General features: G+C 33.0%; 1 protein-coding gene across 1 annotated transcript; it reads right to left on the bottom strand.

Annotated features, from left to right (window-relative positions):
• Positions 1 to 16836: 16836 nt before the first annotated feature.
• LOC109151380 (phosphoglucomutase, chloroplastic) lies at positions 16837 to 22498 on the bottom strand. Its single transcript, XM_019299377.1, has 22 exons — positions 22135 to 22498; positions 21989 to 22054; positions 21825 to 21869; positions 21639 to 21731; positions 21479 to 21531; positions 20892 to 20943; positions 20720 to 20788; positions 20385 to 20453; positions 20117 to 20239; positions 19992 to 20044; positions 19724 to 19802; positions 19578 to 19642; positions 19432 to 19499; positions 18908 to 19026; positions 18753 to 18827; positions 18548 to 18663; positions 17942 to 18083; positions 17731 to 17812; positions 17604 to 17650; positions 17441 to 17518; positions 17221 to 17326; positions 16837 to 17150 (listed from the first exon to the last, which is right to left on the bottom strand). The coding sequence occupies exons 1-22, from the start codon at positions 22393 to 22395 to the stop codon at positions 17083 to 17085; spliced, it is 1929 nt and encodes a 642-aa protein (XP_019154922.1). The 5' UTR covers positions 22396 to 22498; the 3' UTR covers positions 16837 to 17082.
• Positions 22499 to 22726: the final 228 nt, after the last annotated feature.

Below are 22726 nucleotides of genomic sequence, written 5' to 3'. Positions count from 1 at the left end.
GAAAATTATTTTATGAGTCAACTACTGATGATGTTTGAAGGAGAGATATGAATATTGAACGCTACTCTCTCACTATCCTTACCCCGTTAAGGGTATGGAACTTTATTGTCAATAGTATAGGGTACAACCGTACAACAATAAAGTCTGGCATGTGAAGATCTTTCAATTCGAGGTTTAACACGGACTAGCTAGATCCTAATTTTGATTTATATAAAGTTCAGTCTAAGAGACTATGTCCAATTCTATTTTAGTAAAGTTAGATAGTATAATTTAATACAACTATCGAAATGTTCAACTTTGTTAGCTTTAACATGATCTCATATTCTCATGGATTAAAACTTAAGGTTATGTTACGCAATAATGAATTGAATAAGATGAAATAAACCAAAAATAATATTGAATAATGTTCATTAAATTAAAATTAAATTTAAGAATCTCAAAAAAGAGACGTAATTGTGGACGGAAAAGGTGAGTGCGTTTGGATAAATGTAGCAATGGTGAGTCCGTGAGTAGGTGTTGTAATAGAAATGGCATACAGAAAGATTGCAGACCCAAAGGGGAACAGACACAGGAGGTTGTTTATGGAGAAAATGGCAAAGCAACAAAAAACATGCAATAAATTGATCAAGTGATAAGTGTGGAATGCCTAATCTAATTAATGACAAAAACCTATGAACTTAGTTAAAATAATAATAATAATAATAATAATAATAATAATAATAATAATAATAACATTCAACAAAAAAAAAATTAATAATAATAATAGAAGATCAGACGGGATGGTCTCGTATTAAACCAATCTCATTATATTGATAAAATCCTTGCAAAGTTTAACAAGAATGATTATCAAGTGGCTAGGACACTGTTAGGTACTAACGTACATCTGTCCAAAAATCGCAGAAAGTGTATCTCTCAAATAGAATAAGCTAGGATTATTGGAAGTTTGATGTATCTAATGAGTTGTACCAGGTCAGATATTGCCTTTGCGGTTAACAAACTCGGTAGATATACGAGTAACCCCAGTGATGCACACTGGAAGGCAATAGTGAGAGTTATGAGATACTTGAGGTATACTCGTGACTGGGAACTGCACTATACGAGATATCATGTTGTACTTGAAGGATATAGCGATGCTAACGGGATATTGGATATTAAGGACTCTAAGTCCACGAGTGGCTACGTGTTCACATTAGCCGGTGCAGCCATTTCATGGAAATCCTCAAAACAAACCGTGATAGCCAGATCTACGATGAAATCTGAGCTAATTGCCTTAGACAAATGTTGTGAAGAGGCTGAATGGCTACACCACTTTGTTGAGGATATTCCTTGTTGGGATAAACATGTACCTCCAATTTGTGTGCATTGCGATAGTCAAGCCGCAATTGGAAGGGTACAGAGTAATATGTATAATGGTAAGTCTAGACATATACGTTGTAGACATAATACTATTAAACAGCTTCTCACAGTACAACTAGTGTTATCTCTGTCGACTACGTAAGGTCAAATCTAGGATAATATAGCAGATCCGCTAACCAAAGGGTTGAGCAAAGAAGTTGTAGAGAAGTTGACACAAGGAATGAGTCTAAAGCTCTTGGAATAAAGTTCTATAGTGGATACCCAACCTAGTTGGCACCTAGGTTCAATGGGACAACTAAATTGTGGAACGAAGCGTGTCACTGTGGTGGTTTCGAACTCCCTACCACTCCTCGTTAGAATAGTGACTCCCGCACGAGGTTAGCACGTTGATGCTTTAATAATTCGAATGTAGATTGACATGTGTGAGTATGTGGAATACTCGGAAAAGAATTACTTATGTGAGAGAGAAGTGGAGTCGCTTCAGAGGAGAATTGATTGGGCTCAATTCTTTAGAAACTCTTGCAGAACCAGGAAATGTGACTCATGACCAAAACGGGCACACCCATGAGAACAGAACAAATGTTGGAAGGTTCCTATGTAGGATATGTCACCGTCTACACAAACGGTAGTCGGTTCAAAGGCATCAAGTTCTACCAAACAGCCAGTAGAGTAAACATATCGACAAGGTTCAAAGGGTATTAACACCTACCTATGTTATGCAGGAATCGACTGTTGAGTACATTCATATCGTTTTTCCACGTCCCGAAAATCAATTTTCATTCATGTGGGGGATTGTTGGATTTTTTAGCATAAAATGGCATAGAAAGTAGCTATTTTGTGGTACAAATATATGTGGGGTCCACTTCCGGTTTGGGGCCGGGTCAAAGTGGATTCGGGTTCTTCGTAGTAAAACGAAGAGATTGATGTATTGTACACTCACAACAGGTATGTAATGAGTGAATGAGAAATTGATTCTCAAAGTAGATTCATTTTATTTGGAAAATGGAGGTGGAAAAACTTTGTAAAAAATATTTGTCCCTTATTCGTTTGGGTGGTGCACCACTATATATACAATACAAGAGCTTTTTAGAGGCACGTTGAATCTTATATCACAGAGGCTCTCTCGTGCGCAGATATGCAAATCAAATTCTAAAATGAGTTTGGTGGTGTGTTAGTGAGTAAAACTCCAAGAAAAAGAAGTTGAAGAATAAAGATTGAAGGAGAGCGGAGTTATCGTATTCTTGGGTGGTGGGGTTTGACGACACAACTACCTGGCCTGGGTGGCCTAATGTAATAAGGATGCAAGCCAAGGGAAGAAACACATCATCAACCCAAACACCAACACTACTGTACTACTATACGTCCATTTCATGCCAAACTCTAAACCTGCCGTGGCGTTTTATGGACATGTCTACTTCATCTTCTTGTACTATCCACAACATCAATTGCCCACTCTTCTTCTCCTCAAAATCTTATATCACTTCCTTTCAAACATTATATTAACTAATAGTAGTTGTGGCTTTGTACTTGTATATATGTATGTTTTTTGCTCAGATCAGATAAAAGTTACATCACATCAGATCATATCATGTATCTACCCCCTTGTAGTAGCTTCTGAATAATGTTTAATCCCCAGATTCATTGTCCAAGGATTCATATTCTCATGTACTGGAATTTTGAAGCATACAATTCAATGGAGTTTCTTGTTATTAGTCAGCTTGTTTAATTTGGGTTTCTTTGCTTAATTTATCTATTTAAAAATTTGTGAATTTTGAATAAACATTATATATGTTGCATTTATAATAAAATAGATTTATTAAATCCATCCATTATGATTGGTGGACAATAATTCTATTTTTAAATAAAAAGATTCAAAAACATAAATGTCACAATATGACAATTTTTTTTGGGAAACAAAGTAAGAGGCTTCAGACTCTATTTGGCAGAGCTTATATAAAAGCTTATAGCTTATTTTAAACTATTAATAAGCTTTAAACTTTGTTTGGTAATGTTTTCAAAATAAGCTAGTAGCTTAAAATAAAAGTTTATTTTGAAATACTACCATTAAAAAATAAGCTAGTAGCTTCCTAACATTTCTTCATCTTCATCTTTATTATTTTTAATTTAAAAACTATTTAAATTTTATGAAGATGTACTTTTTAGTTTTTTTTTTTTATATATATTTATCAGCTTATCAAAAAGTTAATTTTACCAAACACTTTTAAGCATAATCAGCCCTTCAGTTTTCAGGTTCTAGCTTATAGGTTTTTAGCTTTCAGCTACTTAAAGCTTTCATCTACCTTTTCAGCTAAGTTTGTCAAACATAGTCTCAATAGCTTCTCACATCACCAGTGATGATGCGTTTGGTTGGCGGAGGGAATTACAATTTCATTCCCACATAATTTCAAAGGCAAGCAAATTTTTCGTTTGGTTAGAAGGAATTGAAATTCCCTCATTTTCATGGAATTAGAATCTACCACATGCCTGCACCCATTGGTATTTCAATTCCATAGATTTTAGAAAGGAAAAAATAATAATTTTGAGACAAAATTACCCCTCTCTTTTTTTTTTCTTTTTTTTTTTTAACGTAAAATTGATGTTTGACCTCTCTCTTTCGATTATAGCGTGTCTTCTTCTTCTACCCTCAACACATAACATCAATCGGTAGGCCAACCTCAATCAAATATGTTTTCTCAAAACTCGCTTATCTATTTTATTGCTTTCTTTATGCAATTTTAGAGTTTATTTACAACATGTTGCATAAATTTTCAAAAGCAAAATTTGAATTTGGTCATTTACGATTTATAGTAATAATCATCATCATCATCATCATCATCATCATCATCATTATGGACATTTTAGACTTTATACTACTTATTCCCTTTCAATTCTAATGTATACCAAATATTGAAATTGAAATTTTCAGTATTTCTATTCTAAAAAATTAAATACTAAAATTTAAATTACCACTTTATTCTCACATTATTCATCTCCCATGAAATTACAATTCCTTTCCCACCTAATTTTCTGCCAGAAGTCTCCAATAAAGTAACCAATGCATGCCTAGTTAACTTATCTTCTCTAAGAATTCTGTACAAAGGCGCAGATTGAACAAGTAATCTCTTCAAATTTCTAATGTGTAAAAGTGTTTCCTCCATTAATTTACCAATTAAGCGCTCTATTTTTCTCCCTGCAAATGTTATTGATCTTGACCCACTACCATCCTAATATGTGTTTGCATTATTTCACCAAATTCCTCACATGATCAGTGTTGTTAGAGTTCTTGTTTGGTTTCATTGCTTTATATAATTTATGTATCTATTTAAAAATAATTTTGACTATTAAAAGTGAATTTCAATAAATAATTGGTGTATATTGTATATATATTAAAAATATATTTGTTAAGTCCATTATGATTGGTGGGTAGTAATTCTATTTTAAATAAAAAGATTTAAAAAAAAAAAAACGAGTTAAATCCAAGAATGGTCCCTTGACTATTGATATTTACTAATTTTTATTCTTTAACTTTCAATTAGACCATAAATGGTCTCTTGACTATTGATCTTTACATATTTTTGTCCTCGACTTTCAATATGACCACAAATGGTCCATTGACTATTGATTTTGTTCCAAATTTGGTTCTTTAGTTAAATATCCATTTAATAAACATTAAATTTAAGAATAATAATGTAAAAATTAGCTGCTTGTTGATATGGACAAATTGAGTTTATAAATTTAATACATTGAGTTCATTATTGTGAATAATTAAAATTTTTAAATTATTACCCTTAAATTTAATGTTTATTAAAATGATATTTAACTAGAGGACCAAATTTGAAAAAAGTCAATAATCAAGAGACCACTTATGGTTAAATTGAAAATCGAGGCCGAAAATTGGTAAAGATCAATAGTCAAGAAACTATTTATGGTCCAATTGAAAGTCGGAAGATAAAAATTGATAAATGACAATAATCAATGGATCATTCCTGAAATTAACTCCAAAAAAAAAAATCACAATTTAATAACTTTATATCTAGACTTGTGTCAGTTACAAAATGCAATATAATCCCACCATTTTACAAATACTCCACCCACAAGCAATCTATTAATTAACTATCTCTTCCAAAAGATAGAAAGTTATTTGTCGTATGAAGTTTCCTTTGCAAAGTGTAATGAAAATGAGGAGAACAAACTACGGTGAAAAGGGTAAAATTTATGCCGTTGAAACTTTTGAGTTACTTTAATAAGTAATATGCTTATTTTTACTAGTGAATTAGTGATAGATGGTAATTAACTAATAAAATCAATTAGGCAATTCTCCTACTACTTTGTGATCATGTGCCATTGTGCCGTGTGCGGGAACATAATATGAAAAATAGAGTCTAGATGAAGACTCATTATATGAAGAATTTTAACCCAATGGGGTAGTTCTTTGTGGGGGGAATTTTGGAATAGCTGGGATTTGATTTTCACAAGTGATGATTCTCCCTGGACCAATTTTCATGCTTTTTGGAGAGAGCGGGGATTAGCCGGGTGAGTCCAGAACACACACACAAGGGGTACTATATATGGGGGGTGGGGGGAGGGGGAGTAGCTGCTCCTACTGCCCCCACATTGTAGCTCCGTCCCTGGTGGTAAGAGATGTATAAATTAATGGTAAGAAAAATTAATTTGTATATATTAGTTGGCAAAATAGTCTAATGACAATAAAATGATAAACCTAGGGGATCAAAGTAACACACCGATAAAGATGATACACATAATAAATTAGTGAGGGTATAAACCAAAAACAATACGATACAGAGTTCGGATAGCCTATGCTAAGAATGGGGAGGTCGGATAGATCATAGTGTGTTGAAGACTTCCACTAATGGCTAGATGATGAGGTGTTTATACTTATTCCAACTCGGTTGTTGTTTGATAATATATATAATACTTAATAAGTGGACTAATATGACGTCGATCTTTTAGTTGGGCAAAAATCGATGATATAAGTCAAACAGTGTGTCTATGTGGCAAGATAAAATTGGTGGCCTATGATGACATCTTGTAGGCCTACATGGTGGGCTACTTGTCCGAGGCCAACCTCTCGACCTTAGAGGACAGGTGGTAAGCGCGGTACGAGTCGGGGGTTGAACCATGCCTTTTAGATGGTTTTACTAAATTTAAAGTCTTAAACTTGATAAACAATAATAAATGTAATTTGTTAACATGAAATACTACTATTATTAGTGTTTTTTTTTTTTTGTTTTTTTTTTTTTAATTTTAGTGACTTGAGTTAAATATGCTAAAAATTAACAAATATGTTATTTGTCAAACATCTCCAAAATAAGCTATAAGCAAGTGTTTCCAAATAGAGCCTAACTCTTTGAAGTGATATATTGCAAACAAAATATAGTGTATATTCGTTAGTTGTAACTATAACCAAGCACCTAACTTGGTCACTTCAAGAAAAGAGTCCAACTATACACATGCATTGTTAGCTTATATGCACACAAGTAAAAAAGCAATGTTTTGAAAGGATTGACAAACCACCGTACCCAAGCAAATTATGGAGAAATTATCACTAATTATGTCTCAATTAAAACACATCAAATAATATAATTCAACCAATTTCTTTTATATCAGAAAAGAAACTATCTTTCAGTCATCTATCATATCTGATACGATACAACTCAACTACTTGCTCTAGTAATTAAATGAAGACAAAAATGAAGCAAATCAATATACATATTTTGGGGTACATCCTGAGGATTTTTCACAATCTACAAAGTGTTTTTTTTTTTTTTTTTTGAAGGCATCTACAAAGTGTTATATAATTAGAATTCATCTTTTTCAAAATAGGTAAAAAGTATGGCTCTGCTTGGTAAATGGTTTTTAGCTGATTGGGTTAGATGGTATGACTAGTTGATAACATTAGCTTATTGTAGAAGGGTGTTTGGTAATTGGTAAATTAGCTGATAGCTGTTTGGTATAATTTCTTTTCTCAAAATGTTAATTGAAAAAGTTGTTTTGACTTTTGATCAGTTTTTTAAATTTTAGCACTTTGGAGTTACAAAAAGTTGATTAACCAAACACTTATATTGATTTTTTAACCAAGTCAAACAATTAATAGTGATCAAATATGACAAATTGACTGATAAGCTAACTATTTTACCAAACAGGGCCTATATCATCATTTCAACATATAAGTCAATAATATAAAACAATGGAATTAAATTACCACACCCTATTGATCTATTATTATGAAATCTAAAATCACTTTGTCCCACTCTAAGTCATGGATTAGATGAGCTAATGACAATGCATAAGAGATAATTACTTCTATGCAAGATCATCCACAGCAAGGTTGGTTAGTTGATTATTGAGTCATGCTCTCAATTATTCATCTATTTTGCAATGACATTATTTTGCAGTCATGGAACAGATCATTCATTATCTTATTCCGTTTTATTTTATTTGGCTTATATTTTCAAAATAATATTTATTTTCCTAATTTAAATACTACTACTTTTCTTTTTTCTTTCCCAAATTTACATTTATACTTTCAAAAAATTTTAGAATGATTTGACAATGTGGGTCATTTGATTTAGAATAATTTATCTACCACTTCTATCAAGAAGGTTTATACTCAACACATACTCTCTTGTTGGGACAATATACTTTTTTTAATCAACTAGATAAGATACACCCGAAAAACTCAAACAATCAATCTTGATGCATTAAGATTTTTTTCGCCGCTCAAAATTCTCATATAATATTATATTCCCTCAACAAAGGAGCAACTTCAATAAGAGGATTACCAACCTCCTACTTTTTACTAAGCCAATATATATATATATATTTTTTTGAATGCTACTGACTCTATTACAATGTACTAAGCCAATATTTACTCAAAGCATTCTTATAGCAAATTCATATGCCCAAAATGTTTAGGTGAAAAAGATCAGAGTTGCTTTTAATGCATTCTATTCTATTACAATTTACTTAGATATTGTGTGTGTGTGATCAAGTGTGAATAATGCTTCCTATGGAAACATATCACCATCGCCAATCATGCAAAAATCTATAGTAATAGATTTAAACGAAATAGGGGTGACATAATGATAAATAAATTGAAAAATAAATGATTACTGTGCACTTTTAAAGTTTCTATATATTGTACATTTTTAAAGTTTTTGTTTCACACTTTTACAATTTTTTGTTGTCCACTTTTCAAATTTTACAATGCGCTAGGTTGAGCATTCGGAGCTGAACTCTAACACCACTTCTCAAGTTGATTCTCATGGGATGGGTCACTTATTAATAATTGACCCAAAGTATCTCATTCAGGACCCATGGCTAGGTTGTAATGTCATTTGACTAAACCTAGATTGGGTCATAATAAATTATCTAGGGTAGCCTAGATCCATTATTACATCATCAATCTCCCACTTCTTAAGCCAATGGCATTGATTGTTACGTAAGGAAGTTGTCATTAGCATTATCCAATTTAACCCAATGTTACCCACCAAATAATCTATCCTCAACAAGCTAAGGGGAAAGGATCAATGAGACATGACTTATTGAGGCTAGTGTAGTCCATAATGAACATTCTCTATAGTGAAAATTTTGAAACTAGTACCATATTAGAAAGTCACTTTAATTTGGATAGAAAATTTTTCGATCACGATCTATTCTTAAGAACATGTTTACTTCCTGTTTGATGAAATATTGCCGCTTCATAGATATATAGGTGCATCTTTTCTGTTGCATCGATTTTGCTATGTGGTCAACAGTAAGCCTATGAGTGATCGCACTCGTCTTGTTTATTCTTAGCATGTCTTCTAGCTCCCAAACGGACATTATTGCGAATTAGACCAGCACTGCAACGATTTTTTTCCCATAGTGTGACAGATAACCCCTGACCATACCTTGATTGTCCTCTCTAACCTAACAATATCAATGGGAAATTAAACCTCCTCCAACTCAACAAATGACTTGGACTAGGCACAAGACTCCTCTAGTTTCGCCTTCTCTACAATGGTGTGAACTTGGAGATTGTGCTCTCTTATCTTTCTACATGCTTGCAAAAACCCTTATCCCATTTTTGATATTGAATTTGTAATTCAAGTTTAGTTAATATTTTGGACACACAACTAATTAAATCCAACAACTCACCTTTCTTGTGCTCGATACTTGGTTCTCAAGCACTATTTAATTAATTTGTTGGTTATTTTAGTAGTACACACATTAGAATAGAATGAAGGTGAAGAGATTTGAATCCAGTTAAGTTTATAACCTGAAATGGGACATAGCTTAGGACACAACTAAATCCAACAATGCATCTTTCTTGAGCTAGCTTTACACTTGGTTCTCAAGTACTAATTAATTTGTTGGTTATTTTAGCAGTACATACATTATATTATAAAAGAGTTGATGAGAATTGAATCCAATTAAGGGTGTGTTTGAAAACCAGGAAAATGACTTATGGAAAATGAGTCAATTTTCAGCAAATAGTTTCATTTTCAATGTTTGGTTGCATTCAGTAAAACTGTCTTGGTGTGTTTGGTTCATTTTCTGAAAATTGAGTAAAAGAATTGTATAATTAAACATTTTAATTGTTTTATTTAGGGTATAAAAATATTTATAATAATATTAAAAATAATATTATTTATTAAAAATTAAAAAAAAAAAAAAAAAAAAAAAAAAAAAAAAAAAAAACTCTAGTTGCGAGACCAGTAAATACTGGTTTCTGCCGAAAACCAAGGTCAAAAGCAATTGTGGTCATTTTTTGTCTGTGAAAAATGACTTCCGCCAAATTTTGACAAGTCATTTTCCCCCAAAATGGCCATATTTTCCAAGTCAACGAAAAATGATTTCCGTTAACTTGATTTTTCAGGCACATCTAAACACTGGAGTCTGCTGGAAACTCGAAAAATAATTTTCTTTCCGGGTTTCGAAACACACCCTAAGTTTATATTATAATAATAACCTGAAGTGGGACATAGCTTAGGACACAACTAAATCCAACAACCCACCCTTACTTTGATGTGGTGTATGTATGTATACACAAGTTGCAAATAATAATAATGCATCTATCTATCTAACAAAATCCAACATGAAATGAGAAGTGTAGGAAGCTAGGAACATAGGGAGGTGGGGGGTGGGGGCTAGCAACAAGTTCCATCAGATGAGGCAACTAACATGTTGGGGGAATGGCCACAATGTCATCAACACAACAAGTGTGGCCCAATTACATACCACTTCTATTCTCCAGCACAACAAATTAATTAAAACTCCCATGTAATAATAACTCTCTAATCAAATTAAAACTATATATATATATATATATATATATATATATATATATATATATATATATATATATATATATATATATATATATATATATATATAGCCAGGTACTAAAGACAAACACAGTCTCCCTAGTTTCTTTATCCACAAAAAGATAGCTTGCATGCTTTAATTTTGTCACTCTAATACTACTACATACCCCATGATTCGTTGGTGTGGAATTTTGATATTTTATTCCAATGGGGAACACAGATGATCTGGATTGATTTTGGTCTTGGATTTTTTAGGATTAAAAGGTTTGCACTTTAATTTGCTCAGATAGGATGAGATCAAATTAAAAGAGAGCAACATATATACATTTTATTTATTATTCAATCAATTCACTATATATCCATGTATATAATTAATTCAAAGCTTGTCCACACATACATACATACACAATTTGCGACTACTGTTCACAGTATATATATATAAACCCCAACGTAACCTGTCTTCCATGATTGCAGTAAGCCACCCCCACCTGGTCGCTCAAATTTAGGAATAAATTATATATGTACTTGTCACACCAATACTACATTAAACTAACACCTTAATTAATTTAAGTTGTTGCAGATTTTTTTTATTTATTCTAGTCATGCACATTAAGACAATGGGAGTTTAGTAAATAGAATAATAGATGTTAGCTTTGAATTGTTAGCTGATTGGGTTAGTGGGTTTGAGTAGTTGATAGGATTAGTTGATTATAGAAAGATGTTTGGTAAATTAGATGTTAGCTGATAGCTGATTACATGCAAAATGACTTTCTCAAAAAGCTGATCGAAAAAGCTGCGCTACTTTGAATTTTAGCATTTTGGAGCAATGAGTTATTACAAAAAATTAATTAATCAAACATTTATATGAATGTTTAATCAAGTCAAACAACTAATAATGGTCAAATAAATTAAAATTGACTTATAAGCTAACTAAGTTACCAAACAAGGTCACGTGACATCATGTAGAATACATAATAACATATGCAACCAAAATGAAGTGCAAGAAAGAGAAAATCGTATGTCAAGAATTTTAATTCAATTTTAGGCCTAGGCGGCTTTTAGTCGGTTGGCCGACTAGGAGGCGACTCGGCCGAGTCAGGCGCCTAACTCGATCAAGTAGGTGCCCATCCAACATGCCAACTCGGCCGAGTGGTTTTTTGTCTGCTCAGCTACTCCTCTTTTATATTTCTCCATACTCAACTAACCATCTAACATATGTAGTTGACTAGTTTAGGGGATTGTAACAGTCTAACAACTTCTAATCCTGAGTGAAAAAAGTAGAGACGATATACTTGGATTAATCGGCCGCCTAGGCGCTCGACTAGCGCCTAGCGCCTTCTGCAACATTGACTACATCAAAAGTATAACAAGTTTGTGAGTAGTAAATGTAGGGTTACTATACATTATATTTTCCTTCTCGTAATGGCCACTCACCCAAGTAATAATACCGAATCAACTAATGCTAGTCTAAGTACATGAGCAATTAGAACCTTACAATGCAATATTCATTAGCCAACCATATTCATCTACCATTAGCCCTCCTCGAGGAGTTGAGGATGTATAGATGGTAGAGAAGTGCCGCTCTGAAGGTTTATAATTAATTTTCTTCTTTTGATTTCATAAACCCATAACAACATTTTGAGACTATAATTCTTTCAAATAATAATAATAAATGAACAATCAAAATTTGTATTTAAAAATGGTGGGGTTAGTAGGATCAGCTAACCCCACCATGCCAACTCTAGCGTGCCACCCCAACATGTCAACTGGTTATAGCACTGGAGATCCTTCAGCACGACCACAATATTTGTGAATTTTTAATATCAACTACATTTAGGCTACGCTTAGCAAGCTTAATTAGCTAAACTCTGAAAATTGAGAAATTATAAGCTAAAAGTTGAAATTTATGGACTATTAAATTAGTTAATTGTTATGAACAGATACTACAATGTAATAGAGCCAGTAACTTTCCAAAAAAAAAAAAAAAAATTAGTTAATTGTTGTTAAAAATACTTGACAAAATTAGTTGTTATAAATTGGGAAAAAAAAGAAATATATATATATATATATATATATATATATATATATATATATATATATATATGTATGTATAAATTTATATATATTCAAATTTAAATAGATATACATATGCAACCTACCATGTGTGACACCTCTATTTGCATTCCAAATGAGTGGTCACAGGGTTCAATACCTAGTAGTGGGGATCATGAGTATTTCAAAATATATATATATATATATATATATATATATATATATATATATATATATATATATATATATATATATATATATATATATATATATATATATATATATATATATATATATTGCAATTAATTCTTATTATTAGGAAAAATTAATGCATATTCTCAATACATGTAAAATCATATTATTATTATTTTTTTGAAAACGTAAAATCATATTATTTAAAATGAGAAAGAACATAAAAATTATACAAAAGAAAAAAAAAAGTCAGGGAAAAAAAGAGATATTAAAGATTCAAAAATTACATTAAAAGACGAAGTAAATTAAAAAAAAAAAAAAAACATTATGTTAAAACTTAAAACTTAAAAAGTATATTATGTATTATTGTTGAGAAGCTTAAAAAAATAGAGGGATGGACGTTGAAAATGAGAAAATTAGGGGAAGAGAATAGAATTTTAATTAGGAGATATATACGGTATCATTTTTCTTAAATAATAAGGAGAAAAATGAACTAAAAACTAGAAATTTATTTTTGAAATATTACTTGACGTAATTTAATCTTTCAAAATAAGTTCAGTTGTGATTTAAAATAAATATAAATTCACAAATAAGCTTTGCCAAACACTCACATTCTATTTTTTGAAAACAAGACAGACATAATTTGCTTTGACATTACCAATTACCCCCAAAAAAAAGACATTATGTTGGCTCAAGTAAAAGAGGGTTAAGTTACGTAAAGGTTTAATCAAACTTAAATTAGATTAATGTACCAATGCGCACAAAAGAAATAAATAAATAAAGTAGACAATGATCGACAACACAATTGTTATATTGTTATACCATGAGCCAAGATCCACCTTACGTTGTGAATTTTAATTCAAAAATTATGTATTTGCAGTCAACATATTATATGCATTTAATTAATAAATTATATGCCTCTAAATAAAATAGAAGCACATAATTTGTTAACTACAAATATTATGTTCCAGTCATTAACATATTATGTGCATATAATATTATATACCTTCAATTTATTTACAGGCACATAATCAGTTAACGACCGATACATAACTTGAATGTCATCCCTGGTCTATGATATAATTTGCCATAACAACAAAAGGCTACACCAATTCTATCCTCAAAGATATGCATGTATAGAAATAGAATCTAATTATTATTCCATGGACCATGGTAGTAATGTGAACCATGAATAAAAAATACTTTTTTAATATACTAAAGATACATTATTATTTGTGTACTGAAAATACATTATTTGAATACTAAAAATACATTACTTTGTATATATACTATCAAATAATGTACATTTAGTACATAAATAATATACCTTTAATAATAATATAAGGCTTTTTCCCTTCAAGACTTTGTATTCCTGCTAAATTACAACTTAAAGCTGGCATCCAAAGCTGCAGTATCAGTTCACAGTTCATAGAAAACTCATCCATGAAATCATTACACACTATCTAAAAGAACTGCACCAATCTCCCAGACAGCCTGTTACATACAATTCAGGTGTATATAGACAACTAAAGAGTATAACATCTTAATGTAGTTATGTATTTCAAGTATATTTAGCCTCAGTCTGCATTGTATACCAAGCATAACTTAACAACAACAACAACAACAACAAAAAACTGGAAATACATAGTGGCACCAATGTCGGGGTTGCCCGGGTTAAACCTCACGCTTTGCTAGAGTACTCGGGAGGCTAACATACAACTAGCAAAGAAGAGGTAAACTAGAAATACATAAGTGGCACCAATGTCGGGGTTGCCCAGAGTTATATCCTCACGCTTTGCTAGAGTATCGGGGAGGCTACAACTAGCAAACAAGAGGTAGACTCGGAGCAACACTCGGCAAGGCATGGTGCTGCTAAAGTAATGTAGAATTTTCCATGATTGATTGATAGGTGATGATAAAAGTTGGGAGACAGAAAATGAAACACACACTATGATATATGCTACACTTTTTTTTTGCAGGAAAGCCACCATCTAAAGCAGCCATGCTAAAGCATATGATACCTTTCCATAAGAAGAAATTACTCAGCCTACGAGGCATCTCCAACTTTCAAAAGTTCTTAAAAAGAAGAGACATCCTGGGGATAAACAGTACTGCAATAACCTATTTGTGTTCGTAGTGCATGCTGCGCCATCAAGATGTCACTGGACGCAAAAGAACTAAGTGCAGTGCATTACGACATACGAGAAACAATTCAGAGTGGCTAGTTCTAGCCTAAGAGTAAGTTGTACACATGACTTTCCAATACATAGTGGACAGGACAAGGACCTACCATTGGATGAATTTGATCATGGAAATATGATTACCCAAAAGAGAACAACTGAGGTGACCCTCAACCATTACATTATAAAGAGTGCAGAATGAGCAGAGAATCCAAAACATCGACCTAGATGTGATAACAGAGAATGTCATAGCTAGAATCCCACAGGGGGTCAAGTTCATGGCTGAGATAAACAGTCATGGAAGGGTAAGTGCAGAAAGAGCAACTTGAATCTTGATTTATGAAAATATTGAGGACAATTCCAAATTTTGGTCAAAAACAATATTGAACTGATTCAGATCATTTAGCACAAAATAGATGCACCATGACACTCACATGCAAATATGCAATAATAAAGATTATGTCTGAAGTGGTAGAAACATAATGAATGATAAATTGCAGGTGTGGTAGAAACCAAAGTAAAAGTACAGAGCAATTTGATAAAACCTTGAGCACTGACAAGGGACAATTCTCAGTGATAAATAAGCACATAATAGTGATAATACAATCATATTTCACCATATTCGCCACACCAACAAAGAAACATAAAGACAAATAAATTGCAGGTGTGGTAGAAACTAAAATGCAAATCCAGAGCAATTTGATATAACTGTGAGCATTGACAAGGAAACATACTCAGTGATAAATAAGCAAATATTACCACCATATTTGTCACACCAACAGTGCCTTTCCTTTGAGATTGTTGAGGTGCTTCCACTCTAACTGGGTGATATAATCATAGCACTTCTCCAATTTATCCTGGCAATTCTAAGATTACAATTATGGCCTACCTTTCCTTCTCTATCATGAAAAGGAACAAGGGTACAAAAAATCCATAGAATTTGTGGACTCCACTTATCTAGTTAAACACTTCTTCTCTAGTGCCGACTGTTCTACAATTGCAGTGCATATAGATGCTTTTAGTTCTACAGAGTTTGAACCCTTTTTCTTCTAAAGTAACCATCCAAATTCTCAGATCAACCATTAAATGACATGCATCATAAAAATTGGTTACTCAGTTGCCACCATATAGTTATCCTGTATTTAAATGCATGTTTGTGAATAGATGCTTCTTGTCTTGAAAATAAAAGCCTTCAAACTATTGTTCCTTCCCAATTAAAAATGATAATCAGGAGATATTGAATATATAGTCTCCCCACTGTATGTAGCACGCCTATTTAGACCCATAATATGAGGCTGAAACCCTCACTTGATCTCTTGAATAAATCATCATCTATATATAATTCTCCTAACACAGCCATTCAGCATCTGTCCGATTTCACTTGCTTGTACATTAGAAGTACCATGGAAGAATATCTTTGAAACCAACCAAGGTTCTTAAAAGTTAAAACATTTCATCATCTTTCCTATCCTTGATGGCTAGATCACTGCATATACTTAAGTCTCCTTGACTTTTTTTCTTCTCTAAGGTCAAGGAGGTTATAACCTTCATCAGCAATATTTGTTTTACAGCACATGAGCCAGCTCATCAGCGACTCTTCGTCCCAGTACTAATAAACAATTTGACTTGAAAGAATTTATGGACACTAAATTGTAGAATGTATCCAAGCACACTTCTCAGTATGAAAAGAGATGTATTTTAGTTGATTCAAGAACATGAGAATCGTATACTAGAAGTGATAAGACATGAAAATTTTATTGAGAACATATACTGTATCTAAATTTTGCGCAGACAAAATTATACAGATTCAAAAAAATGAAGCTAATTTATGTCCTTGAGAGACTGCCTACCATACAACAAGAAGAATAAACAATACATAATGTAACAAGTAGAGGAAAGAGGGAGTTTGCGACCTGCTACAGTTCTCATTGAGATGCTTCCAACAGGCATAAAATTAAAGTTGAGTGTGTTCTTTATGTTATAACAGTTGGCTTCTCTCTTCCGGTAAATTCCTTTAGCTTTGATAAAGACAGAGCGAGGTCTGGAAACATAATATAAATTTAGTAATAGAAATTTAAGAGAATAGAGCACACAAAATAAAATTATCTCACCTATCAATGGTTTCAATGCAATTTGGGCATCCACGTCATGCTTCGAGGCATCAGACTCAAACTGTTCAATATACACTCTTACTGTTGCACCAGCAGAACCAGTACCCTGTAAATTATATTATTGAGTAATCTCCATCACAGTAGCAAAAGTATAATCTAGGTATTGTTTGCAGGGAGTAGAATAAGCAATAGTATAAAAATATAGGAGGCTGATGCAGACCGATAATCTAAAGATGATCCTTGATCCATCAGTGAACACAAATCGAACCCCCTGTTTGGATGCAACACTTCCATCTACCTGAGAGAAAATAATATGAATTGAGTTGGACAAAAGAGAAAGCCACTCTATATCGCAGTTTAAAATTAAAATAAATAAAACTTACTGGATCAACATAGGAGAAGTCATCAGCAAATTTGAGGATATAACTTCCTAAACACACAAAATGCTTTAGTAAGTGAAAAGCATTCAAGGTCTGGAATTCTTTTGCCAAATGTGTGAAGCAAGCTTACCATACTTATCACCAGCCTTACTGGTAGAGATTAGTTCTCTAAGATATGCAACCATCTTATTGGCTCCTTCAGATTCACATTCCTGACAGACAAAATATCATGCTTGAAAACAGAAGTCCACTAATTCCATACTTCACAAATCTTATAAATGGTGAATAACTCATTTGTGGAATACCAAGCAAAGTTATAAACCAACATATAATATGCTTGCCTCATAGTCATATCTAGAAAAGAAATTCCTCCCATAAGTTGCCCAATGCTGCTTGACAACATCACCAACAGAAACCAATTCCTCCCCTGGTTTCTTGTCCTTGTTCCTATATGCAATTATTGAAAGCCAAGCTAATACAGCCCTGTCACATTCAGAAAAGTTATAAGTAATTAAAGATTAATTTCATATGGAGCAATTTGTTTAAAATCTGGTGATAGAGATAATATTGTGGAGGACAAGCATCAGATCTATAGAAAAAAAAATAAAAATAAAAAATTAAAAGAATTTATCAGAATTAACCTACTTCCTAAGGAAAGAAAGCTAACACAAGATGTACAGACAAAAAGGATGAGCAACAGAAGAAACTTTTATAAGATAATATGATAATAAATTAATAATCGAGGGAAATGAATGGAATGTATCACAAACTTACTTTTGTAAGTCATGATAATATAGATGATTTAAGATGTAAGCATATGATAAGCAATCCGATAGCATGCCACAAATAAAAACTAGAGAACATTAGGAAATAAACTAATTCTGGAACATAATCCAGCAGTCAAATAAATGAGAAGGAAACTCATCATTGGTGACACAAACACATACCATATACCATCTTTCTCACGGATGTGGTCAGAACCTGTCCCAAAACTTTCTTCCCCACAAACTGACAACTTCCCTGCATCCATTAGATTCCCAAAGAATTTCCATCCAGTTGGAACCTAAAAGAAAAGAATCTTATCTTGGGATATAGTTTAGAATGGTCAAACAACCACACACGCACTCCACAAGTTTATCAAAGACAGCTAACCTCGTAAAACAGAAGATTTAGCTTTTCCGCAACACGGTCCAAAGCACCACTAGTGGGCATAGAGCGAGCCAATCCCTATAAAATTTGAATGTAAACAATCTAAAATACTTTAAGGTTAAGACTTAAAGAGGGCACAGAAATACTTGAATGCTGACCTTGGGACCACTTTTGAAGTATGGAATGGCCTCTTTTGCATTGGCAGCAATAATTGCTACAGAATCTGATGGAGTAACAAAAAATTGCCTTCCTAGAATCATATTTCTGTCACCATCCCCTGAATGGATATAGTAAAATAATATATTAGTTTCTAGCTCAAAATGACTGAGCAACCAATGCTCTTAAGTCTTAACTACCTACCTGAAAAAAATAAATTTAAAAAAAAAAAAGAAGAAGAAGAAGAAGAAGAAGTAGAAGAATTACTGCATAAGAAATGGGTTCTTTCGATAAACCAACTGCTTTACTATTCTTATACCCAATGAGAAGTGAATAAAACTTTAACTAGGCTCATTAGTTTAGTAATGCATAAGAAATATCCTGCAAATATGACTATTCCTAGCTCAGACAAGGGATGAGATTGCCACATATTGGTATAAATATGACATAACAATACTAATTTAGTACTATTTGTATTGGACTATTGGTAGTGTAATTATATATCCTCAAGATCTTGTACGCGTACCATCACTTGCAGCACCAAAATCAGGTCCATTCTCGCCATACATTACATTGACCAAATCCTTCGCATATCTATCCCAAAACACAAGCAAGTTATAAACTCCTTTTGAAAACTATGAAAAGCATCTAGAAGAAGAATCAGTTTCTTACGTAAGATTAGGGTCTGGATGACCATGTCCAAAATCTTCAAGAGGCACGCCATTAACAATAGATTCCTACACATTGGAACACAGCTCACGTTCTACAGTCAGAAGCTCTAATGATCATCCAACAAGTTATGTAATCACTTCACATACCGGGCTAGCTCCTAGCATGTCAACAAAAATAGGTTTTGCATAAGCACCAGTCACAGCATGCATGGCATCAAACACAAACCTGCACAAAACATCATATTGTGTCTGATTGCAACTGATGTTCTCATGAAATATTAGACTTTGCAGATCAGTCCATCCCCTCACCCACCCCCCACCCCCCAAAAAACAAACAAAGAGCCACACACTCATAGACAAATAATAGGTGCATTCATATGTTCACGGGACTTTAAAATATACATATGAAGGATACCTGAAATTTGGTCTGGAAAGAAGATCTCTGATAAGTGAAAAATCAAACACTTCCTGCAAATAATTCAAAGTCAAATAGAGAGTTCTAACTTTAAATTTCAAAATTGTATTTTCCTTGGCACTAACCTGCATTAGCTCCAAATAGTCACCTACTGGGTCAACCACTTCAACACTAAAATTCCCATATCTAGTAACTCCAAGTTGAGAGAGATCAACATCAGGAATGTCAGCCATCTTAATTTCAGAAATCTGTAAAACCCTTATAAAATAAACAGTTTGGAAGCAGAACCATTTTATAAAATATCCATAACCATCAAAAAACATGGTTCACTAAAGAAAGACAGGAAAATGTGCATGCAAAAAAATAAGCACACAGATGTGACTTGGCACCTACAGAAAGCGTGTTCCCATATATTTTGTCAGTAATGGATTCTGGTGCTGGTTGACCACTGCTGTAATTGAACTGCAAGATAAAATTAGATATGTATATCAAGATTTGATACTCCTATTGGCAAAGAGTTACATACAAATTTGTTTGGCCATTCTGCATGACAGCAATCATATCAAAAATATATAAAGGATATCTAACAGAAAAATGCACTTACTTTAAACAATTAGAGGCTAAATTGTGATTTTATTTAACAGAAAAATTAGTTTCATACATTTGCATAAGGTACAAATAATCAGAAATAGCAACCGGGGATCAAATTTAAAGAACTAGAACTCTACCTTGATGCCCCAATCATATTCTGGACCACCAGGATTATGGCTTGCACTCATTATAAAGCCACCATTAGCCTGTACACTCATTTTGTGGCAGAGACAAGGCGCAATACAATTGTCAATTATCCAACATAAATTACATAAGAAACAGAAAATAACAAATAGAAGAGAATGTTGCCTCTCTCTTTCGTATCACAGCAGACACAGCTGGAGTAGACATTATTCCATCCCTGCAAGACAAAAGATCAGATTCTCTAATTCATATTGCACCAAGAGTAGTAAGCAAAACAATTTATTGCACACTAGGACTGCAGAACTTACTGACAGGACAAACAATAAGATAACAGGTGTATGATAAATCTAGGAAATAGACCAGGAGTGAAGATCATGAAGGGGGAAAGGATCAGGGAATCAGGGGTAGTAGAATGCAAGTAAATATTTTAAAACAGAAGGCTCATATTCAATTGCACATGTCATTTAATATCTTTCAGCTCCAAAAGCACCTGTTGTAGACAATGCGGAAATGTAACAGTCAAACAAGGGAAAACTACAATTGAAAAATAAGTGGAAAGAACCAAACATTAGCCATTATAAATTAAAAATACAACTGATAAAGAGAAACTCTTGAATTTCTGATAGGTGCACAGAATAGAAATACATGAGCCACTTACAATAACAAGTTAAATTGACTCCATCAATTATAATTTTTTGTTTTTTAAAAGCATAATATATTATCAGTACTAGATTAAACACCAATAGACTTACTTGCCAATCATAATTTGACCAACCCCATTGCCAGCAGCAATTTTAATGATTAACTGCAATTAAAACTAAGCTTCAATAAAAACTAGAAATAGCAACATATATGATATGCAAACTCCTTTAAACACATGAAATAAAAACAAAGTATCATATTAGCCATTACCTGTGCAGCTTCGCGATTAAAATATCGGCCATCACCTCCGAGAACCAACAACTTGTCCTTATAATCATCAAGCTCCAACGAATTAAACAATGCCTTGTTCATATCAAATCATCACACTCCACTTATTAGTACAAAAAGAGACGATCATTTTGAATCCATTATCGAATAAAGTACAAAACCCCAAACCTGAATCCAATTTGCAAGGTAATTATCTTGCATAAAAACTTTAACCTGATCTCGACAATCAAGACAACCAAACACATAAGAATCAGATTCTATTACGAAATATACTGCGATCAAGTCCGAATTCAAATTCAAAATTAAGGCATTTATAAAAAGGTTGCATGCACCTTCTTACGGAGCCCGCTAGTTCCCGTCTTCTGTCCTTCAATTGGCTTTGTCGGAACCGATTTAATCTGCAATTACATAATCAAAATTTAACAAACGCACAAAGTACAATGGTACATACACACACACACACACAGAGAACAAATACCTTGAGTGCTTGAGATTCGGCGACGGTAGCGGAAGGAGAAGAGGAGGAGGAAGAAGGAGATGAAGAAGAAGAAGCGGCGAAGATGGGAGACGAAGAAGAAGAAGAAGGCGCAGTTTTTCTGAGAGGGAAATTAGAGGAATGGGAGTTGAAGAAGGACAGGCATCGGATTGGTGGAGAGAGAGGAAAGGCATTTCTGGCGGATTTGAAATGCTTGGAGATGAAAATGGAGGTCGGATCGATCCTCGCACAAAACGACGCCATGAGAGCAGAGATTGAGAGTGCAGGGAAAAAGAGTTGAAGAAGAGTGTGTGATGATAGTATGGGAGTGAGTGCGGGACAGGGTATGTTATCGCCAACGTTCGTGTATGGTTCACGTCACCGCCTTCACGTGACCTGCGCTTTCTCATCACCCCACACTTTAACGGTCTATATTTTTACGACGAAATTTGCTTACGACCCTCGAGGAATATTTCCTCCTTATTCTTCACTCAATTATTGGAAAAACAAATCCATAGAGACAAATTTTAATGTGTATAAATATCCATTATGAATGATCAATCAAACGAGTTAATGATATTTTTTATAAACAATT

The sequence above is a fragment of the Ipomoea nil genome, unplaced genomic scaffold (genome assembly GCF_001879475.1).
Source record: "Ipomoea nil cultivar Tokyo-kokei standard unplaced genomic scaffold, Asagao_1.1 scaffold2283, whole genome shotgun sequence".
NCBI lineage: Eukaryota > Viridiplantae > Streptophyta > Magnoliopsida > Solanales > Convolvulaceae > Ipomoea > Ipomoea nil.
The sequence above is the reverse complement of the archived record's forward strand: the minus strand, read 5'-3'. Positions and strand labels throughout refer to the sequence as shown.